Source organism: Pipra filicauda, unplaced genomic scaffold (genome assembly GCF_003945595.2).
Source record: "Pipra filicauda isolate LSUMZ 115617 unplaced genomic scaffold, ASM394559v2 scaffold77_size3566232_pilon, whole genome shotgun sequence".
Taxonomy (NCBI): domain Eukaryota; kingdom Metazoa; phylum Chordata; class Aves; order Passeriformes; family Pipridae; genus Pipra; species Pipra filicauda.
In genome coordinates this window covers 2,785,947-2,808,279 of record NW_024104953.1, presented here as the reverse complement: position 1 = coordinate 2,808,279, position 22,333 = coordinate 2,785,947, and the positions used below count along the sequence as shown (strand labels likewise).

Sequence of the window (22,333 nt, the reverse complement as noted above, 5' to 3'; positions counted from 1 at the left end):
CCCAGCACACTATGGCTTTTAAAAATACAGTAGATTCATCCTTACACGTTAGAGAAAGAGTCGAGTATTTCTGAGTTTCGGAAATTAAAAAGCAAAGAAGAAAACTGCCCTTGTGGTAATCTGACAGGGCGACACAAACCATAAGAAGTTTGACAGCTGCATATGCCAAACTCGCACGTTCACTGAGAACAAGTCTGTACGAGACCTCTGAGGCAGAAGTTCACAGATGCAGCGTCAAAGTCAGTTTTGAGCAGCGCTGGTGGGTGGAAAACCATAACTAGCAGGCAGCAGAGCTCTGCAGTTGTTTTGCAGGCAGCTCAGAATGGTGAAGTAAATAAACAAATAAGTGAAAGGGAGCCAGCAGCAATTTGTGATGTGCAGTGTGACTGGCTGTCATTCAGAGCTGGCTCGTCTGCTCTTCCAGCGGACGGGTTCTTCTTGAAACCATTCCATGCACACATACACAGAGAGCTTCCATTGAATCTGTGGAGACTAAATAGAGCACCTAATGAGGCTGAAAGCTCGACTTTTCACCTCTCTGCAAAGCATACCTGCACTACTGTTAAAGCTGACCACAACAGCCAACTTCAGCTCGCCGGACCCAACCACCAAAGCGCAGTGGAACAGGACGGTCCCGCAGGCACCAGCATTTGTCTGGCTCCATCATGAGCTGGATGGAAAAGCAGCACCAGCAAAATGTATTTTATTCTGGGAGGAAGCCTGCATTTCTGGCAGCTGAGCTAACCAGAGCACTGGCCAAACACAGGCTGCTGCAGAAGCGGAGCCGGGGCTGCCCTCTGCGGCAGCAGCCAGCCAGATGTATTGTGCAAACCCATTTTTAGATGATCTTGCCTGGAGTATCAGGGACCTGAACTCAATAACCTGAATCCCTTCTGTTCTGTGCTTCCAGGCTCCACTGTGTGCACAGAGCACAGAGCTGACCCAGCACAGGCCCAAAATGATTGTGGCTGAACAATCCCCAGCAATCACGACTTGTTCACTGAAGAATTTACAATTGCAATCAGAGCCTCTCTGCATCCCCTGGGAAAAATGATCAAGGAGAAATGAAACAGGCTTTGTTATATCCACGAACAATAACGTAAAATAACATCAACTAGAAATAAAGACAAATGCTAGGCAGGCTAACAACAAATGGAGTTTTCATTCCTCACTGGGGTTATTTTTAGATGCGTTCATATTTAAATATGAAGGTAATTTCCCAGTGCAGCTGTTAACAGCTCTTCCTGAGCTTCTCTTGGAGTTTGGGTGTTGCATCTGCTGGCATTTGCAAGGCAAACTTCTGGTTTTAGTGTTTTACAACTACAAAAGCAAATGTTTCAAGCATTACTTCCAAAAAATCATACTTTGCATCTCAGGGGGTACTACGGTCAATTTATTTGTAAGGAGTTTGAGGTTTTATGTACAAGACTCCGTTGCTGTTCTAACAAGCATCTTGTGAGGGTTTTAATCTAAGGAAAGGCACACTGAGGCCCAGATCAGGTGAGCAACACCTATAAATAATGTGCTAGTTTAGGCACTGCTGGTGGTTTGAGAAATGCATGATTTTAAAGAACCGTTGCTAAGGTCAAGAGCTGCTCCAGTTTTAATGAGAGACTAGCTCTGCTTCTCTCATTCAAATGAAGATTATTTTTTTTTGGTCAATAAAGGGAAATTAAATATTTCTCACACGTTACTGCATCTAAAAGCCTGCTTATGTGGAAAGAGATACATTAATGCTTTAGTTAGGACTATGGACACACCATACTTGATTCAGACCGTAGGTCCAGCTAGCCCTGTCACACCACCACAGAGTTTTTGCTTTCACAGCAACGTGCAAAACTGAGTTTTGCACCTCCAAGCTTTGTCATAATACCTGAAGATTAGAAATTGATTTATATTCTGGTTTTATAACCCATCTAGAGTACCAAGCAAAGAAATGAAAAGCCAAACCCCACCTAAGCGTGTATATCACTGATCTCTCTATCCCGTGGCACCACTCGCACTGTAGTGACTGTGCTACAGGCCTTGGGCTTTACCTGCTTGGTTGGCAGAGCTAGGCCTGCCTTTGACCTTCTCTCCAACACCTCTCCAAGAGAAATGAAGACAAAGCCTCTGGCATCGATGCCACAAGCCGTCAGCAGAGAGCTGTGGGTCTGAGGGTGGAGGAGCGGGTGGGAGAGTGACTGTGAAGCAGCTTTGAAAATCTTTTTTCCCCCATCAATGAATTGGACACAAAGCTACCGCAGTGCAGACCACTCTTAGGGGAGACAAAAACATGCTGAGCTCTGTATGTAAAAGGCAGGAGTTTGTTTCCCTTACCGTTGAGAGGAGAAACAAGGAGCTCAAAGAAAATAGGAGACCCTGATGAAATTGTTCATCTACTGCACAGCTGCCATACTCAACATTCCCATCCTGCCTTCTGCAACCTCTTACTCCTCTGAACCGCCCAGAGTCAGACTCTGTTCTTCACTAACAAAGCTGCTGTTGTCACCATCTCAGACAAGTCAACTCTCTTATGTGCTGCCCATCACGGACAGCCACATCCATCCCGAGGTCAGGTGAAATGCCTTTGTTTTCCTGAGTCACAGAGCTGAAGGTCTTTTACGGGTTCCTACAGGTTACTTCTCCTCGGGATTCCCAACGCTTTCCCCCAGGCCTTGGGATTGGCAGCAGCAATTAGTGTGTGTTCACAAAAGGCCAAAGAACAAAAACTTTGAGGAAGGAGATTAAAGATGGATTAAGGAAAGAAAAAAAAGAGAAAATGTAGAACACTGCTCCAGATACTAAGCTTGAAATGAATTTCAGATCCCATTTCCCATGAAAATTCAGCCTCTTACCACTTCAAGGAACTCCATCCTCAGTAGTAGCAAGGCATACCCACTAAATAATGCATGCCCATCACCTGTTCAAAGTAATTCCCAGGTCTCAGGCCTTCTCCTCACTTCCCTGCTTACCAGCGAGCTCTGGGCAGACACCTGGCAGGGGAGAGCTTCTCTCCACTCATCAGTGTTCCCAGTCATCCTCTCCAGGTGTTGCAACTGGGACACGGGTGTAAACTGGAGAGGGATCACTCTAGGAATACCCAGGAAACCCTCCAGCATGAATGTGCTCCTGAGACTCGAAGGAAACAGTACACCTTTGCTGAGCATTTCAGCGCTTTAGGAACGAGATCTCCTTTGCAGTCGAGGTAAACTCGACAAAATTTCACTGGTAAAAAGTAAAATCAGCATTAATAATGTATAACTAGGAAAAGCAAATGTTAGAGAACACACACATGCTTTTTTTTTTTTTCTGTTTAGCTTCAAGGATCTCTCCACAGCACATTCACCAGCAGATGCTGAAGACACGGCAGCTTCCACACCGACTCACGCAGACGGTGCTGCTGGGGTTGACTCTCCTACAAAGGCGACTTGCCTTCCCAACTGAGATAAAGTTTCTGCACGTGGGTCCTTGCCCTGAGTCAGAGTCCCATCAGATGTAACTACATGGCCAGGGAAACTTCAAAATTCCTGTTAACTCGCTTTTAATGACCATATCAACTCGTCACTTCCTGCCAACGCCATTAACTGCTGTTGAGCAAAGCCATTCCTGAAACGCCCTCTCTTGCTGAACAGATGAAGCCAGAATAATCACCCCTACTTAGGACTAAACAAATCTGTTCAGACGATGTAAACTTGGTCCTTTCTGAGAATAAACACTTTGGAGTTATTCATATATTCAACGCTGGCACAGTCTTTCGCAATTTCAGACCCAGGTATTACACAAGCAAATCAGCAAAGGCACAGACCCGGGCTCATGGCTGGATGTTAACACAGACTAGACACAAACAATCAGGGCGGTACATTTGGCCAAAACAGTGTGCTAAGGCTTTGATTTGCCTGCAAAGCAGGGGGTGTACATTTTTTTAGAGATTACAGAACACCACCTGATGCCTTCAGCAGTGCTACATCCCCACACACTTGCTTCGAGTTTACACAGAATGCTAAATATTCAAATTGGGAAACTCATGCATTATACAACTGCACAGAACTTGGCCACTGTAATTTTACCAGATTAGACCTAAGTGAAACCACTCACATAATAGGAGAAGGAAAGAAAACAGGAAACTCTGACATGTAAAAGCGGGGGAGCAAAGGAAAAGGACAATGAGGGAAAGCAGAGAGTTCAGCAGAAGCAGCTTCTCCCAGCAGATGATCAATGCACAAAGAGCTGGAATGTGAACGCTCCCGTGTGGGTTGATGTGCAGAGGAACAGCACATTGGGCATTGCAGGAGGAGGAGAGGAGCTGGGGAAGAGGCAGGGCGTGTGCAGAGAGCCTGGCAGAGACAGGCTGAGAACGCTGAGAGGGAAGACAGGGGTGGAAAATTCTCCGGGGCTATCAGGAAGAAAAAACAAAGAGTAAGGACCAGAAGAGCCATTTTCATGGCCTGAAAATACACTCGAGAGAAAGCATGTGATTTCCAAGCTTTCAGTGTAAACCTGTGAAGAACTGAGATCTATCAAAACTGCATATGGAAATGTAAGAAGAAACATGAATCTTCCCCATACTGTTGTCTGCTCAGGAGAGGCAAAGAGTTCCAACACCAATAGGCAAAACAGGAACATGGACAAAAAGGAGTTATCCACCCCAAGCCCCTTCTTAGCAAGCCTCAAATCACCACTTCCTTGCAGACCTCTCGATCCTTGAAGGCCGGCTCTGGGCAGCTGTTGCATAAGCAGCAATTAAAGCTCCAAGAAAGACCAAATTTGTACCAGAATTTCTCTTTTGTGTCATTTCAGAAGGTTTAGGTTTTTTATTTGTTTAAGTACGTCTGTACTACTGGAACCCTTTTTATAGAGGCAGGTGTAAAAACGCATTTACCACTTTGTTCGGCTCCGGGTATGGGCTGCATCCATAAAAACGTGAATTTGCAAATGTAAGAACTACCCCGAGGGCAGAACAGCAGTTTTTTTCTTTTCCTTTACAGGATTCCTCCTCGCACACACTACATGTTACTAACAATCTCAGTTAAGGTTTTCAAGGTTGTTTTGGTGGAACGCTATTTTTTCCTTCCTTTAACACACTTTCAAAGCCACGTCAAGCACACGGAAAGTCTATTCTGTTCTGACAGCACCGCTTACTTTGTCAAGTAAGCAAGGAAAAACTTCATGTTCCTCATAGGAGTTAGCTCTGCTTCTCCTAAAAGTGCTGTCGTGGTGGCTTCATGGTTTGACATCTAACAAATAGAGAGGATTGCCTTCTAAATACAAAAATCAACCCTAAGCATTAGGAGCAAATTTTCTTGGTATGAACTTCACATAGTCAGCTTTCTTTACCCATTTCAGTCTGTTCTGTAAATAATAAAAAATAAATACCTTACTCAAAGGCTTTGCAATTTCAAGTACCCCATTAAGTTACTTCATTTTGCTATCCATAGCACATGATCTCACAAGCAAAGCTGTTTATTTGCCTTAGGGAAAACAGAGATGTGGTTGCATCACGGGTGTTTCTGAGTTGACAAGGCTTTTTCCCCGGGGCCGTTTGGGAGAGTTGGAAAGAAGAACAGGGAGAAAGCAGGGAGAGAAGGGAGAGGAATGGCAGAAAATACAGGTGCAGTGGTCTAACCTCCTGGCCCTTACAGACAGACAAAATAACCACAATTACAACTATTATCTCTCACATTCTTCTAGCAGGGGAAAAGAAAGGAGCACTCTTGAGCCCACCTAATTTTAAAGGAGTATTTAGTTTTAGACTCTTCATACATTTTTAGCTCTACTAGCATGATTACATTCTCGTTTTTGTTGCATTTGATACAGAGCTGCTGCACCAACTTCGGCAAGGTACTCTACGTACATACGCAATGCTGAAAGCTGAATTTGACAGGCATTTATGTAGGGAAGGAATACATCCAGAATTGGATTCGAATTCTGAAATGGTTCAGATCACTTAAAGATTAAATTCTAATATAAAATGCAATATGCATTTGCTGAGAAACTGTACTTAGTCAATATCAGGAAACCTTACAGGACATGTATCATACCAAAGTTCGTATATTATAGTGTCCTCTTTCCTTAGATGTCTCTACAAATCAGCCAATACCCAGCTTGGATTTGGGACAGCTTGCTTTGAAAAATCAATATAACCTGATAAAAGCCTAAAGCTAAAACCCACTAACATTCATTTCAGCTTATTCCATTGAATATCAAACTATTACTCGCAGCTTTATCTGACAAAAATCTGTCCTTGGGAAGCTCAAAGAAGCGAGGCTCCAGTTTTGGTGCTTGAAGACAGTTCTCTCCCTCTGCACCGAGGGTGAGTGATCTCAGATCCAATTTCACTCCCCATCAGCGTGTTTGGTTTCTCATCATTTCATAAATGTCCTGCCCAGAAACGTTTCTGACTGCAAGTGGATCCACAGCAGGACAAAGTATATCCAAAACTCCGAGTCACAGTGAGAGTCATCCAGGTCAACCTTTGGCTGAGGGAGTTCCCAGAACTCTGATTCTTATCAGAACATCAGGAGGCTCAAGAAAAAGAAACAAGCATCATCATTATCACCTTGACCTAATAGCACCTTCCAAGTGTGTGTTATAAACTTGCATTAACATTCTGTGAAATGCATTATGTAGTGTGAGTACTCTGAATTTCCCACCGACACCTTCCAAACTCTCTCAGCCCATGAAGCGTTAACAAGATTGCCATGTCTTCTGAAAGGTAATTTCCCTATAGGTCTGACAAGAACTTTAATCTCAGTGTCATGAGCATTAATTAATTCTATAAACAAAATACAGGTAAAAGAATATTTTAACTTAGAAATTCAATTAAAATATCTCATTATATTCCTCGGCTTCAGCACGTCTGTGTTAAATATTCATATTTTTATTCCCAACATATGAGTAACTCCATCCGTATTAACAGAGTTTTCTCCGTTCTCCTGGAATTCGAGAGACCATGAATTTCTACATTTCAAGAAGAAGACAGAGAACGTGGTCAAGCTCTCCACGTACGACAGGGTTTTTTTTTGTGGAGAGTATTTTAAAGGCTACCCACGTCCTTAAGAGGTATATTTACGGAGTTTACATAAAAGAACGCAGTCAAAAAATCTGCTGCAACAGCATATTAAAGACCTTTTAGTGCTCCAGAGCAGCTGTGACCTGGTAAAATCTAATTATTTCTCACATGCCCTTTGGAATTCTCCAGGAATATGTACTGTAATTTCTAAATGATGCCATCAGCACTGGGCCGGCCTTGGAATTAAGCTGAGAGATAGACCACATACATCTTTTATGGGTATCCCACAGATCTGTGTTCAGGCTTAGCCACATGGCACAGCAACGTAACCCCGGAATCTGTTAACTAATACAACTAAGTCAGGCGTGAGAAATACCAAATACACAACGTTTTTGTAAAAACACTGCTATAATCTTTGAAGAATCTCGGTTTTAAAAAAAATCCCCAAGATATCTGCAGCATTTCAAATCAGCTTCTGTACTCGCACAGCTCGCTGTTCTGTCCCACATGGTAAGCCCCTGGCACACTGTAGTACCAGTCATACCCATGTCTGTATAATACATGTACATATGTACCCATAGCATGCATGTAATATATTATATATATATATATGCATTAAGATGTATATGCAACACAGCTGATTATACTGAGCTGGTCAGGGCACAGCTCAATGCCAGGACTATCAATACAGACAATTGTACCTTAACCTGAAGTCAATTTATTATTAGTTCTTACTCTCCTCAGGGAAAGATTAGAATTGAAGTGATGGAGAAAAAAAAATCCCTTTCCCTCCTCGTCAAGGAAAATCAATCCAGAATTATTTTTTTTCTAATTAGTTGAATAAAGATAGCAGGTATATAACATTTCAAACACCTAAATACCAAATACATCAAAAATTTATTAACATTCCTCTTGAGAAAGAATGAGGTTCGACACTTTCATTTGCTTTTGCCAGAAGTTAAACAACAGGAATTGAAGTATTCAAACTTTACACAGAAAGTGCAACTATGTGGCAATTTCCATAGAATTTGTGGAAGTCAAGCACTCTGTGAACTTAATGGAGCTTGGCCTTGTGTCTTCTGATAGCAGCATAAAGCACAACTGGACAATAACTGGGATCAGCGGAGACAGTTTTTGGGAGCCTCCCTTCCCCCAGCTCCTTGTGCTGGCCAATGCACTGGTCAAAACCACTCAGGAGGTGGCCAAGATCAGCTGTGCACTGGTGACAAAGAGAATAGGATGCTCATGAAGGCAGCGGCTGTGTGCCGTGAAGGAAATCCCGCTTTAATGGAAAATTTAAAGAAAACCCAATGGAAACATCAACTTCATTTGCCAAAGCCAACGCTACTCGTGTGCTGGTAAGCTGCAAATAACAAGAAACTAGGTTTTAGGAAAAAACACCTGGGGAAGGTGTTTTCTAGCTTGCCTTATGACCACCATAAATTTTTTGGCTGTGTTAGGAGGGCAGAAAATTTGTTTTCCAAGGAAAAATCTCTGAGGATGTCAGCCAGGTCCCAAGACCCTTCAACCTCAGTCCCGCTGGGCACCGTAAGATATGTCCTGGCAAGTGCCGTCCCAGGCTGAGCACGGAACCAGGCAGCTCTTATCCACTCGCTGATCCCAAACGGGATCAAACGCCCCGGGAAAACTTCCACATCCCAAAGCCACCACCTGCAACACCTCATGGGCAGGATGCCGGAGGAGAGAAAACACTCCCCGCCATCTGACTACAGGGGCTGAGGGAACGCACGAATTTATTTACATTTAATTATTTTATTTATTTATTTATTTTTAGTTATTTATTTCTCAATATTTTTCAACTCGTGAGCTGCATCGGTCCTTGGACCCAAAGCCCGGGGGAGGGCAGGGGGGACGAGGTGAGCCGGGGGTCACCTGCCCAAGGCCAACGCCGGGCACTGAAACGGGCGCCGGGGGACGAACTGGGGAGGGGATGAAGGGGCGCCGCCTCGCTCCCGCCACGGCCAGCGGCGGCAACACCACGAAAAAAAAGGGGGGAAAAATTAAAAAGGGGGCGAAAATAAAACTTAACGAAGGGTAAAGAACGAGCCCTGCCCCGAGCCCCCGCGCCTCTGAGGCGCCCTGCCCGCCCCCCCCCTCCCGCCTCGGCCCGGCCGTGCCGCCGCCTGTCGCGCCCCCTGGCGGCGGCCCCGCTCCCCTCCCCGCCCGGCCCCGCCCCCCCAGCCGGCGGCCCCGCCCCCCCGTGACGCGCGGCCCCGCCCCCGCGGCTCCGCCGCCGCGACTTGAGGGGCGCGCGCCCGGCTCCGTCCGCGGCCGCCCCGCCAAGAGCGCAGCGCCCGCGCCGCTCCAGCGCCCGCCCGGGACCCGCTCCCAGCACACGGCCCAGCACGGCACCGCCGCCCGCATCGCCCCTTGCCCGCGCCCCGTCCGCAGGTAAGCGCGGGATCACCGCTTTTTTCCCCCCTCCGCGAGAGCTGCGCGGGTTGCAGAGGAGGAGGGAGGAGGGAGGAGGAGGATGCGGCGGGACGGTGAGGCGGCGATGCTCCCGCATCCCACCAGCCGCTTCCCAGCGCTGCGGTGGGAGAGCCCGCCCGCCCTCCCGGCGGGGCGCGCAGGACCCGCGGGAGGCTCTGCCCGCACCTTTCCGGGGCGCTCCCCGAGCCGCGGGTGCGGTGCCCGCGCTGCCCCCGGGAGAAGGAGCCGCTCCCCGCGGGGGGACCCCCCAGGGCAGCGCCGGCTCCCCGCGCTGCGGGACCCCCGCGGTGCAGCGCGGATGGACCGGGGAAGCCTCCTGCCTGCACCCCGCATCTCTCCCCCGGCATGGAAACTTCCCCTTCCATCCCTCCTTCCGTGCATCCCTCCCTGCGTGCTGCATCTGTTTAGGAAAAAAAAAAAAAAGAAAAAAGCCCCTGCGCAGCGCTGTCGCCCCCCCCGCACCACAAAGTCTGCGGGCGAGGAGATGGGCAACAAAATGGTTGCACTGGAAGAATGAATGCAACAGGCCCCGATTCCCGCCCCGACGCCCCACTTTCTGTGGGAAAGAGAGCCGGCTGGTAATCCCCCTGCCGTTCCGCAGGTCCTCGCCTAGTTTTAATCAACTTTTCAGCTGTTTTCGGTGTATTAAGTGGTTGCCTGCCCTCGTAGGAGCGCAGCAAATTTCGTTTATAGATGGCTCGCAAATAAATAGTTCGCCTCTCACTGCTGTGCACGAATCATCTCTACGTGATTCTGACCCCAAAAACCATTTCGCGACTGCTGGATGTGTCAGAACCTTTGTTTTAACCCATTTCCTCGAACGCAATTAGGAGCTGCAACTTAGTTGCTCAGGCGAAGCCCGAGTATCCCTGCATTTCCCAGCGCAGCCGTCCTGCTTCCCAGCATCTGCCATAGCTCTCAGCATCCAGGCACAGCTTTGTGATTTTGGGGTTGGTTGGTTGGGTTGGTTTTTGTTGTTTTTTTTTTTTTCTTCTTGGTTGCTGCTCCGTTTCCAAGCTCATCCCCTCGGTGAATAAAAGCTCAGCTCTTGCACAGACAGCTGCCTCTCTGGCTCAGCCCTGCTCTTTGAGGTCGCCTCAATTTTAATCTCTCTGACCGCAAAGGGGTTTGAGCTCAGCCCTGGCACATCCAGGCAAAGTTGCGAGAGGAGTGTTGCAAACGCCAGGACCAGTGTCTGTGATTAACTAATTCGGGGAATGCTCTTAGCGACGGGTTGTTAATTTAAGCTGAAGGCAAGTCGCTCCCCTTCTGCAAGGGATCAGTTCTGGCCAGTTCACAGAGTACAGTGGAGTATTTTCTGCACCAGATTCACACCAAAATGCAGAATTACTTTACAATTAAATCTTAAATCCTGTGAAAGAGCACGGATGCAGCTGAATGCGTTTTCTCATTGCCTCTTAGGGAAAAAAAAAAAAAAAGATTCACGTTCTGCATTTCCATATAAATCGTTTATACTTTTTCTCTGCGTAGAAAGAAGAGGCTGAAAATGTTCAGACTTTTAAAAAACAGTTCATTATCCTGACCCCAATTTTCTTGTCTAAAATATACTGCCCAAAAAGATAGAAGCATCAATTATGCTCACTATCTATTGCCTGGGGATACAGCGTCTTAATGAACATTTCTTTGAATTAGACTGAAAAATGCATTTGTCAATTCAAGTGTACAAAGAAAAGAATTATTTGCTATAAAACAGAAAGATCAGTATGTGTTTTCCTTGTCAATATATGCCACGCATTAGGTCATACTTGAGAGGTTCCAGTGCCCTTCCCTCCCTCAAAAGAAAACCCACCCTCAAGTTTCCTTTAATTTATTCCAAAACCATACAATACAGCCCTCTTTAAGATCGGGTTTCAAATATTTCATAAACAAAAGGTATACCTGGGTTTACAGAAAGCCAATTATCTTAAAATATACTGAGGTTATTCTAATCCTTCTATTCATGCTGCTATCAAGCTTCTCTATTTTGCCATCCACATTTAATCACTTCTAAAAGCTGTATTTTTTCCTGCCTTCTGTGCTCCTCCGATACACCAGAAACAGTGACAGCCCTTGGCATATATTTAAAATGCTAATTCTCTTTTTTTTTTTTTCTGGTACATTTATACCATTTTAACTGGAGAACAACCAGATAAATACTGCAGTTAATACAATCAGCATGGGAAATTCTGTAAACTCTGTGAAAGAGTGATTTCTTCTTTTTTTTTTTTTTTTTTAATTCCCTCCTTTGGAGGCCGCCTCTGTTTTTCTCAACGGGAGACTTTGTTGTAATTAAAGCAGAGAAAACTGGACAGCAGCAAAAAACATCTGACTTGTGGCTCTTAAAAAGCACAGGTTTTGTAGCATGTACCACCCCCCAGTGGGCAAAAAACTCTGTAGTAAACTCGCAGCGAGCTTTAATCTCCAGAAATAAAGTGGATACACTTTACAGCAAGAACAAAATAAAGATGAGTTTCTGGCTTGTTGGGATTTTTTTTTTTTCTTTCCTTTCATTTTTTCTCTGTCACTAGTAGCTGGAAGTTGTCAGATATTGTGTAAGGATCGGTGACTAATCCAAGCAACTGCTGGAGTTGAGGAACTTTGCACTGCAGTTATTTGAAGTGGCTTCAGCTGGGAGATGGCCATCTTTGTCTCCTTCCAGCAGGAAACATGGATGCTAATGGCTAGTTAGCCCTCAAGTTTTTTTTTTTCCCTTCATCACTTCAAAGCACAGGAATGCACAGAAGAATTAATATGTGATTGCTTGCATTTATTTTTAATGAGCAGGCAAACACCACTCAGGGCAGGAATCTGGAAGAGTGTTCAGTAAATATATCATCACTAACTCTGCTCTGCCTTTCATGAGCTGTAAGAATCCAGACATTTTTTCCTAATTTTTTGAGGAGCAAATTGATAATTCGGGAGATGAGCAAACAGCTGTTTTAAAGGGGAAAGAAACAAAACTAGTGAAACTTCATCCAGTGTTTGAGTAACATTTTTACACGTCTGGGGTTCTGTGCCAGGAACTCCCTATCAGGTATAATTCTACCTAAACTTGTCAAGAGGGGGGAAAATAGATTTTTTTTTTCCCCTTGAAACAATGGCAGCATTTGTTCTCTATTCTTTTATTTAAAGCCTGGGCGAGTTACCTCAGCAGCAGCTCTCAAAAGAAAACCTAGAAGCCATAATTGACTAAACTCAAAGAGCACTAAAACACAAAACAGAAAGCCATTGCAAAAGACTCCCCCTCAAAGTGCTTTTTTAACACACAACCTTTGCAGCAGCAGAGTAGTCAAAACAAGAGAGTGAGTAGGAATAGAGTAATAGTCTGGGTCTTTTCAACCCAGCGTCTTCAAAACTGGGCAAGGTTTTAGAAGTAAACTTCAGAAGAGAACCACTCTTAGGTCATTTCCATCCTTTACAGCAAATACTGGTTTGGCTGATCTTAGGTGTGGAGTCAAGCTTTTACTCAGGATCCACTCCTAACTCAGATTCACTTGCGTTTGAGGGAAGATCACATAAAAATTTGCATTTTTTAAGACACTTGAGTTAGACCTAAGAAGACAAAAGCAGTATTATATTCCTACTGCACAAGAGAGGGGAGCAGATTTTTTGTAAGGAAATAAAACCTTCTCCAACAGGAAAAAAAAACAACAATTAACCAAATTTCACCAACAGGCAGAGACACAACCTGACTGCAGGGCTCACTCTCACTTTAACAAACTCCTCTGCATTCTTTACCCCTTGGAAAGACAGCTAGAGGACCTTCTGCTTGCCCAGCACCAAACAAAAGACTGGGGCACCTTCCTGAAATCTGATGATCGTGGAAATTGCAGCTCCTAGACAGGGTGCTTAGAAAGCATTTTGCTGTCACTGTCAACTAACCCTGGGTAATACACTTAAAGAAAACAAAGTATGGGCATTGTTTTAAGTCTGGATTAGCACTGGGGAACTTCTTTTAAAAAAGAAAACAAGTTGGTGGAGCTGTTTAAGCAGCAGCATGACCTTTGCAAGCACAACTGGCATTGAAGCAGTAGTGAGACTTCACAAGTATTTGAAAAAATAAGCACATTTTGTGTTTCTGATACATTTCAGATTCTAAACAAATACAGAGGCGACTCTGGAATAGAAGTGCACTGATTAAGCCAATTGTTTGGCTTATCAAGTATGTATATTCTAGTGGTGACTTTAAATTATATTTTTGTCATTTATAACCTAAAAAATACTGAGGGGTTTCCCTTCCCTCTGTTACTTTGATGGTCAGAAAGGAGCCACTGAACTACCAGAGTTCCTGCTGGAGAACACAGAGGTAGATTAGAAATTCAAATAAGCATTGTGTGACCTCGAGTGAGGCAGGTCTTGATTTTGTTCGCGTTTTATCACAGCTGGGAAAGAAAAGGTATCTTTGACATCATTTTTAGGGAAAAAAATCTCAACTTCTCAAATATACCAAAACTATTTATTTTGTTATGCCATTGCCTGCCTACGGGACAGGGAGTGCAGCTGGGCTCCAGACCTCAGTATAAATGCAGTGTTCTTCTTAGGTGCATTTTTCTTGTCTAGCACAAATTACTTTGAACATTTTAAAATGAGATGCCCCCCTGCTTGGCTGTGCCAAGGCGATAAGTCCACGTGCAAGGCTCACACATTACCACTATCTCTAGTACTTCCCGTGCTTTCACAGTCCCAGGAAAAGTAATTTAACCATGTGGTTCAGCAAAGTTCAGGAAAACATTCAACTCATCATAAAGATAAGCAAAGAAAAGCTGCTGTTCTGACGTTACTTTTGTTACCAAAAAAAGTGATTTTTGCATTTAAAAATTGATTTTAGCCCAGACTTTCTAAAACCTGCTCTGTTCAAAAGTAATGGCTCCTTTCAAAACCATGTGTCCATGAAGCCTCCCAGTCTGATGTTGCAGAAACCTGGACACAGTGTCTGTACCAGTGGGGGTCACTTTTCTTTTCATCCCGCCGGATCAGCTATAATGACTTGGTGTCAGGGAATATTTAGAGACAGCTCAAGAAGGGGAAAGTTGGAGCATGGCAGCAGGATTCCCTTCTTCTCTGTAGACAGATCACTGGAGCCTTTGATATGCAAAAACATTGTTTTCAGCTACAGCTCGAGCTATAAAAGGGAAGTGCAAGATATCAAACAATCAAGACCTGGAGAAAACTATTCTAAGTTTAGAAAAGGGAGTGGGGGGTATAGTCTTAATCCACATTTTTGAAACAGTGTCGTCTTCTCCAAAGAGACCTTTTCTTTTTTCTCTCCCTTGTTTTCATGTAATTTTGAGAGGAGGGATGAAAAAAATTCCAGGAACTTAATGAGCTTTAGTGCTTTCATTTTAATCCTCCACATTACTGCTATTATAATAGTGGCAATAAATGAAGAGATGACTATCAAATGGAGCACAGAGGAAACAGTTTATGTGCTAGAAAGGTAAAACAAATGAACTTACTTTCTGTGTGTGCATGGATCTATGTAATGTATGCATACTGGAGCCAACCTTTTACTTAATACTAACAAGTTTTTTACAGCTCAGAGTTCTAAAGGAAATTTATGATTTTAAGTACTTAAAAGTTACTGTAGCCTTCAAAGGCCTATTTAAGGAATTTATATTCCTGCTTCACAGTGCCCTTCCAGAAAATACCTTCTGTCACGACTTCACGTTTGTTCCTAAGAGATACCTTTTTTTTTTTCCCTACAGCTGTTAAGCAGCTGTTTATTTCAAAGTTTCAGGAACAGGGCCTGGACTTCTTTCCCCAAACACTTCAGTAATACAGCCCAAGAAAACCGGACCCTGGAAGAATACAGAGCTTTTTGTTCCATTTTGGAATGATTATATAATTTAGCCAAATTACATAAGTTACCAATAAACATGCATTCCCTTCTAGTCTAAAATGTGGCCACACAGATTGAGTTCTTGCCTTGGATAAAGCATATGTTAAAATATTTATGCCACAGCGGGGGTCTCTCGTTCTGAGCTCCTATTTTCATTGCACAACTGGCTGAAAACAAGGTGCAGAAAACAAAGCTCAGAGGAGCTGCAGCAGCAGAGAAAAAAGGCTTCTCCATTCCCTCGCTGGGCACTTACACCATCCCTGGAACGGGGGGCTTTTGTTTTTTAAATTATGTTAATGTTTTTTTCTGTGAAAAAGAGCAGCATAATTTCTACTTCAGTGATTTTGTATCACTGCACGTTTCCTGTTGCTGCAGGAGCAGTGACTGATCCGTTTGCATGATGGACCTGCCACAAATCGCAAAAGGCAGTTTTAAAAATTGAGTTTGGGTTGTTTGTGTTTGGGTTGAATATTTTATGAAGGACCAGAAGCTGCTCTAGTTTTGCTCCCAGGAAGAGCAGCTAAGCAAGGCTTACTCAGCACACTGCTCCTGACAAGCATTTCCAAGGATTGTGCTTTGGACAGACATGCAGTCACGAAAGGGAGAGAAGCAAGGAAACATCAGGGATTTTTTTTTTTTAAATTTCAGATTTAACCACTTTTGTTTCAAACATGCTACCTGCAGGCTCTTGGGGAACACAGACTGCTATCTCACTGATACTTTCTGCAGTAGTGATATGGAGTAGCCCAAGTTAAAAATCCCAGTTAAAAATAATTGGAGTTTTTAAGAAACACAATCAAACAAAAGAGATAATGTTTTTCTTATTTTCTGAAATTTTACAGACTAAACCCACATACGTATTTCTGTTGCCAAAGAGCTGATGCAGATGCCTGGCTAGTCCCCAGCTCAAAATCAGCATGGTGCAAAATGGGAAATATTCAAACAGTATTTTAGCAAAGACATGTCCCCTTTCAGCCAGGCCCTACTGAACAGTAATTAGCTCCCTTTACTTTTGAAACCAAGGAGAGGATCATCATCATCTCTCTCTATTTACCAGGAGCACAAAGCAAGCAACCAGTTCGGCCTCCTCCCAGGAGGCATCACTGGTCATCAGGTAGGAAACATCATTTCCAAATATTTTGTTACTCTCTGCCTTTATTTTCCTACTGAAACAAGGGAAAATATAGTTCCAGCAGAACGTGAGACTAAGCAGCAAAATGTTTCCTGAAAGAGCTCTGTGTATTTTGGGGAAATACCAATGTTTTGGGACAGCAAGGTGTCCAAGTCACGTGTTCAGGGGATGCAACTCTTAATTCTAGTGTCCACCGTGTCTAGTTGTTATTAATTCCAATTTTTTTGTTTTTAATTTTGCAGGAAATTAAAGAGTTCGAGGAAAGCTTTCCAAGGGGAGTTTTCTGGGAAGGAAACAGTTTTTGTATGTTTGGTTTTGTTTTTTCTTTTTAAATGAAGAAGACCATCTAATGTTTCTGTGGTAGAGTAACTTGCCTTCCTGCAGCACGAGAAGGAATTCTTTCCTACATTACAAATCTGGAGGAAGCGTTAAAATACAAGAGTCAGAAAATGGTTCTCCCAAAGAGGTGTGGATGTATTGGGATGTAGCTACTGTACAAAAGTCATACTTGGATGGTTCTGGATAGGAAAAAGGACCCTTCCCTGACCTCCTGAAGAGGCTGCCATCCCTCCAGCCTCAGCATAATGAATGGTTTCCATCACGGGGTGCTGAAGTCGCCTCCTCCGACTACTCTGCTGCACAGAAGAGTTTGTAAGAGTTACAAAGGAAGTAACTCCTGCTAAAGGCATTAAACCAAACAAAAGGGGCTCTTCATTCACAGACTTTACATGAGGACACACATAGAGGGAAGCTGAAGCTTTTCTACGCCCTGGCCTGGTGTGCTTATGTACCATGATAAATCTTGGTTGGAATGCTCATTGAGCGCCGTGCCAGGAGCCAGGGAACACACCCCACCAACAGGGACCATCTGAGTAAACACCTCCAAGGACAAAACTGCTCCATGGAGTAAACCCTGAGAGTGACTGGAGAGAAAGACATTCCTTTATTGGATATCCTCAAGCACAAAACTTACTCGTACCTTTAAATACGGTAGGATCAATATTCATTTATTTTCCTTTTCGTGCCTCGGAGAATAAAGTTCAATTAATATATGAACCCGCAAGAGGAAAGGTCATGACACTGCTTAATGCACAGGTCATCTTGCAGGAGTTCTCACAACCCTAATTACAATGGTAATTGAATTATGTTGTCTTAAAAGCTATAAAAATGCTAATTACCTGAGCTCAGTGTACAAACATACTACTAATGCAAAGTACAGTCTCAGTCTCAAGAGTTAATTTATATTATGCTACTAATAAGATGGGAAAACGTGGTTAAACCCGCCAAATAGTCTCTTATTAGCGTGCTGCTTAGTAAAGAAGACTTTTGAGAATGACAAATATTTAAACATGAAATTGAGCATGTAATGAAATCCTTCATCCAGTCAACTAGAGAGCCATAGCTCTACCAATTGTAACACTCGCCTTTCGAAACGCTCCTGCTTGAACACCAAGCAAAGGAGGCCACAGTGTTTGGGAGTTGCACAATGTGGTGTGGAGTACTCAGGAGGCCTTGGGAAAAGGTCTTTACTGGCCCCTCCTTATTTGTCTGCACATCATGCTTTGCCACTAGGGCTATTTTTGGACCTCCAAAATAGCTACCGCTGACTTGTGGGTTTGGTAAGGGTTTTATAGTTCACTTAAGGGCTCCTGGGGTAGTTAGCTGGCTTAGGAATTACTTCTTATCTTTCAGATATAGAATGATTTACTTGAACTCTGGTGTGACTTTAACTCTGTACTTATCTGGTATCTGAGAACAAAGATTGTATGCATGAAATGTGAAGGAATCCTTACAAAGAGCCTTCTTGCTTAAGCAAAACAACTCACAGATCAGACATACTCAATTGTATTATTTTCAGTCACTTTGCAGAATAACCTATTAAGTTAATTGTATTAGTACAAGATGTGGCAGAATTATTGATGTAAGGAAAAGAAAGCAAAATGTGTCTATGAGCTTGAATTTTGGTTTAATGCGTGTGTTTCAGATATCTTCTATAATGTTGAAGTTGAATTTTCATTGCAGTTTCTTCACTGATGATCTGGATAATTTTGTTTGTTTGGTTTTTTTAGATTTGTTGAAGATCAGAACTGTATACAAATCTCATCATTCCTGACCATGATTAGTGTAACCTGGAGCATCTTCCTAGTTTGGACTAAAATAGGGCTGTTACTTGACATGGCACCTTGTTCTGTTAGTGCCAAGCCATGCCCTTCAGTTTGTCGCTGTGATGTGGGTTTCATATATTGTAATGATCGCGATTTGACGTCTATTCCTACAGGAATCCCAGAGGATGCAACCACCCTCTTCCTTCAGAACAATCAAATAAATAATGCTGGGATTCCTTCAGAACTGAAGAACTTGCTTAGGGTGGAAAGAATATATTTATACCACAACAGCCTAGATGAATTCCCCACTAACCTCCCTAAGTATGTTAAGGAACTGCATTTGCAGGAGAATAATATAAGGACCATTACTTATGATTCACTTTCCAAAATTCCTTATCTGGAAGAACTGCATTTGGATGATAATTCGGTTTCCGCCGTTAGCATTGAGGATGGAGCTTTCCGGGACAACATCTATCTCAGACTTCTTTTCCTCTCTCGAAATCACCTCAGCACCATCCCCTGGGGTTTGCCTAAAACCATAGAAGAGCTACGCTTGGATGATAATCGCATTTCCACGATTTCTGAGCTGTCCCTTCAAGACCTTACAAATCTAAAACGCCTTGTTTTAGACGGAAATCTTCTAAACAATCATGGACTGGGAGACAAAGTCTTCATGAACCTAGTCAATCTCACAGAGCTGTCGCTGGTCCGCAATTCCCTCACAGCGGCGCCGGTAAATTTGCCGGGAACAAACCTAAGGAAGCTTTATCTCCAAGAGAACCACATCAACCGTGTGCCACCCAATGCTTTCTCTTACTTACGGCAGCTGTACCGACTGGACATGTCCAACAACAATCTCAGCAATTTACCTCAGGGTGTCTTTGATGACCTGGACAACATCACCCAGCTCTTCCTTCGCAACAACCCTTGGCACTGCGGGTGCAAAATGAAGTGGGTGCGGGACTGGTTGCAGTCGTTGCCTCTAAAAGTGAACGTGCGTGGACTGATGTGCCAGGCACCCGAAAAAGTGCGCGGGATGGCCATCAAGGACCTCAGCGCGGAGCTGTTTGATTGTAAGGACGATGGTGTGATCAGCACCATCCAGATCACCACCGCGGTCCCGAACACGCTGTACCCGGCCCAGGGCCACTGGCCGGTGTCTGTGACCAAACAACCCGACATCAAGACTCCCAACCTAAACAAAAACTACAGAACCACAGCGAGCCCGGTACGCAAAATCATCACCATCTTTGTGAAATCCGTCAGCACAGAGACCATCCACATCTCCTGGAAAGTTGCACTGCCAATGACTGCTCTGAGACTGAGCTGGCTCAAGATGGGCCACAGCCCTGCCTTTGGATCTATAACTGAGACCATAGTTACGGGCGACAGAAGCGACTATTTGCTGACGGCTCTGGAGCCGGAATCGCCGTACCGTGTGTGCATGGTTCCCATGGAAACCAGCAACATCTATCTCTCCGACGAAACGCCCGAGTGCATCGAGACCGAGACGGCTCCTCTCAAGATGTACAACCCCACCACCACCCTCAACCGGGAGCAGGAGAAAGAACCCTACAAAAACTCCAGCCTGCCCCTGGCCGCCATCATCGGCGGCGCGGTGGCGCTGGTGGCCATCGCGCTGCTGGCCCTGGTGTGCTGGTACGTGCACAGGAACGGCTCCCTGTTCTCCCGGAACTGCGCCTACAGCAAGGGACGCCGGAGAAAGGACGACTACGCCGAAGCGGGGACCAAGAAGGACAACTCCATCCTGGAAATCAGGGAGACTTCTTTCCAGATGATACCGATAACCAACGACCAAGTGTCCAAGGAGGAGTTTGTAATACACACCATCTTCCCGCCCAACGGCATGAACCTGTACAAGAACAGCCACAGTGAAAGCAGTAGTAACAGGAGCTACAGAGACAGTGGTATTCCAGATTCAGATCACTCACACTCATGATACTGAGGGGGACACGAAAGACTGCTTTGGGTTTTGTTGGTTTTTTTGGGTTTGTTTTGTTTTTTAAAGAAAAACGAGAAAAGACTGACTTAACAGTTGCTGTTCTACTGCAAAACACTGGATTAAAAGACTGACAAAGCAATGTACTGTACATTTGCCATATAATTTATATTTAAGAACTTTTTATTAAAAGTTTCAAATTTCAGGCTACTGCTGCGATTAATGTAGTGGGGATACCTGACCACAATTCTATATTTTAGTATTTTTTAGTAATTTGTACTGTATTTTCCTTGCTAATATTGAAGTTACAGACCATTTAACTTTTGTGTTCTACTGAGTAAGATGACTTGTTGACTGTGAAAGTGAATTTTCTTGCCGTGTTGAGCAGTCAGAACATTCATCTGAGATCCTTGTAAGTGTAAGCACAGGCCATTTTTCACTTTGGTATCAATAAAATAATGTTGAACCTGGCAAATCAGGAAGATCAAGAAGTGGTTGCAAAAACTCACAGAACTTTCAATGTTGGGTCTATTAAATCTGTAAACCACGACAATATTCAATAAACAAAAATGTGTGTAGTAATGGGCAATATCAGCTGTCTAGATATATCCATTCAACAATGGTGAAATCCAATTTAAAAGCAAATAATCCAATCGATGACATGCATGAGACTGAAGCTTTTGACACGTGTTAAGAAAAAAATTGATCCCTAGAAGAAAACAATCGAATTCCTAACAAGGAATTAAAAAAAAAAAAAAAAAAGGGAAAAAAAAAAGAGTGCTAGGCTCTACAAACCAAGGGGGTAGATAGAGTTTAGGGATAGATTTTTGGTTATCAAAGCCAATGGTCTGTGTATTACAGAGACAATAGTGATGGATGCTCACAGGCATTTGGGAGAAAAGGACGGGGAGAGAGACAACACTTTGAAACTGCTTTGAACAGAAAAAGGGCTGAAAGTGCAGTTTCACCAGAAGACAGAGCAGGATATAAACCAAGGCAATATAAGCAAGGTCTCAAAAACTGCAGTCCCAAAGGTGAGCAGACAGCTGGGGAATGCAGCTCTTCCAAAGCATATACAGGTCTGTGTCCAGTACACTGCCTTTACAGTCAGGAATACTGCCCATTACTGTCACAGTTTTCCAGAAATATCCTTGATAAGTCTGTATTTCTTTCTGCCTTCCTGCTGGACTATGAGCTATTTCATGTTGAAACCCCAAGCCACTCTTTGTTGCCATAATCACTCTTGTTTCTTCAACTAAAGAACCAAAGTGCTTTGTACGCCCTTTGGCCAGTCTTGTGTGTGCCTTGATCCAACGCTACCATGTATCAAGCTTTTAAAAACTTTAAGGGAAAAAAGGAAATAATAAAATACCCAGTTTTTCATACATAACTTACCTATGAAAAATACTGGTCTTATTCATGAATTAAGGTGAAAAACTAGTTCTGAATCACGCTGCACCTCTGCAGTGCACTGATAAGAAACCCACTCAGAAGTTACTGCTCTTCTGGTCATGAGCTTCACCTTTTTCTGTGTTCAGCTTGACAGCGTTACACTTGAAGGTCTTCTTTAGTATTAACTACTTGGAAAACGAGTTTTCACAACTGTGAACAGTGTGAATGATGGAAGGGAGGGAAGACATGGAGTTACAACCCTCTGAGATACAGTTCTTTTTTCAACAGAAACAGCAAATAAGGAGAAAAATACTTAATATTTCAGACAATATCTCAGATAAGAAGGAATGCACACCACATGCAATTCAACTGTAAGAGAATTTTAGCAGTGCTTGGCCTGTTTCCCTAAATGCAGTAAAGGATGGAGGATGACAAGAACAGTGACAAACACTGAGACTGA

At 43.8% G+C, this 22,333-nt stretch overlaps 2 protein-coding genes across 4 annotated transcripts in view; one reads left to right on the top strand and one right to left on the bottom strand.

Annotated features, from left to right (window-relative positions):
* Positions 1 to 22,333, bottom strand: part of MACROD2 (mono-ADP ribosylhydrolase 2) — an 842,329-nt gene that overhangs the window by 727,603 nt on the left and 92,393 nt on the right. The window lies entirely within an intron of this gene.
* On the top strand, positions 9,280 to 21,875 carry FLRT3 (fibronectin leucine rich transmembrane protein 3). Of its 2 annotated transcripts, XM_027726081.2 has the most exons (3): positions 9,280 to 9,403; positions 16,659 to 17,406; positions 18,486 to 21,875. In XM_027726081.2, the coding sequence occupies exon 3, from the start codon at positions 18,532 to 18,534 to the stop codon at positions 20,479 to 20,481; it is 1,950 nt and encodes a 649-aa protein (XP_027581882.1). In that variant the 5' UTR covers positions 9,280 to 9,403; positions 16,659 to 17,406; positions 18,486 to 18,531; the 3' UTR covers positions 20,482 to 21,875. The 2 variants fall into 2 exon arrangements, with proteins under 2 accessions (XP_027581882.1, XP_027581884.1); XM_027726083.2 differs by lacking the exons at positions 9,280 to 9,403; positions 16,659 to 17,406 and adding an exon at positions 17,417 to 17,549 and having other exon boundaries at positions 18,695 to 21,875.

Bases quoted from the DNA above. Each gene is read 5' to 3' on its own strand.
- FLRT3 (XM_027726081.2), top strand. From the start codon at position 18,532: ATGATTAGTGTAACCTGGAGCATCTTCCTAGTTTGGACTAAAATAGGG.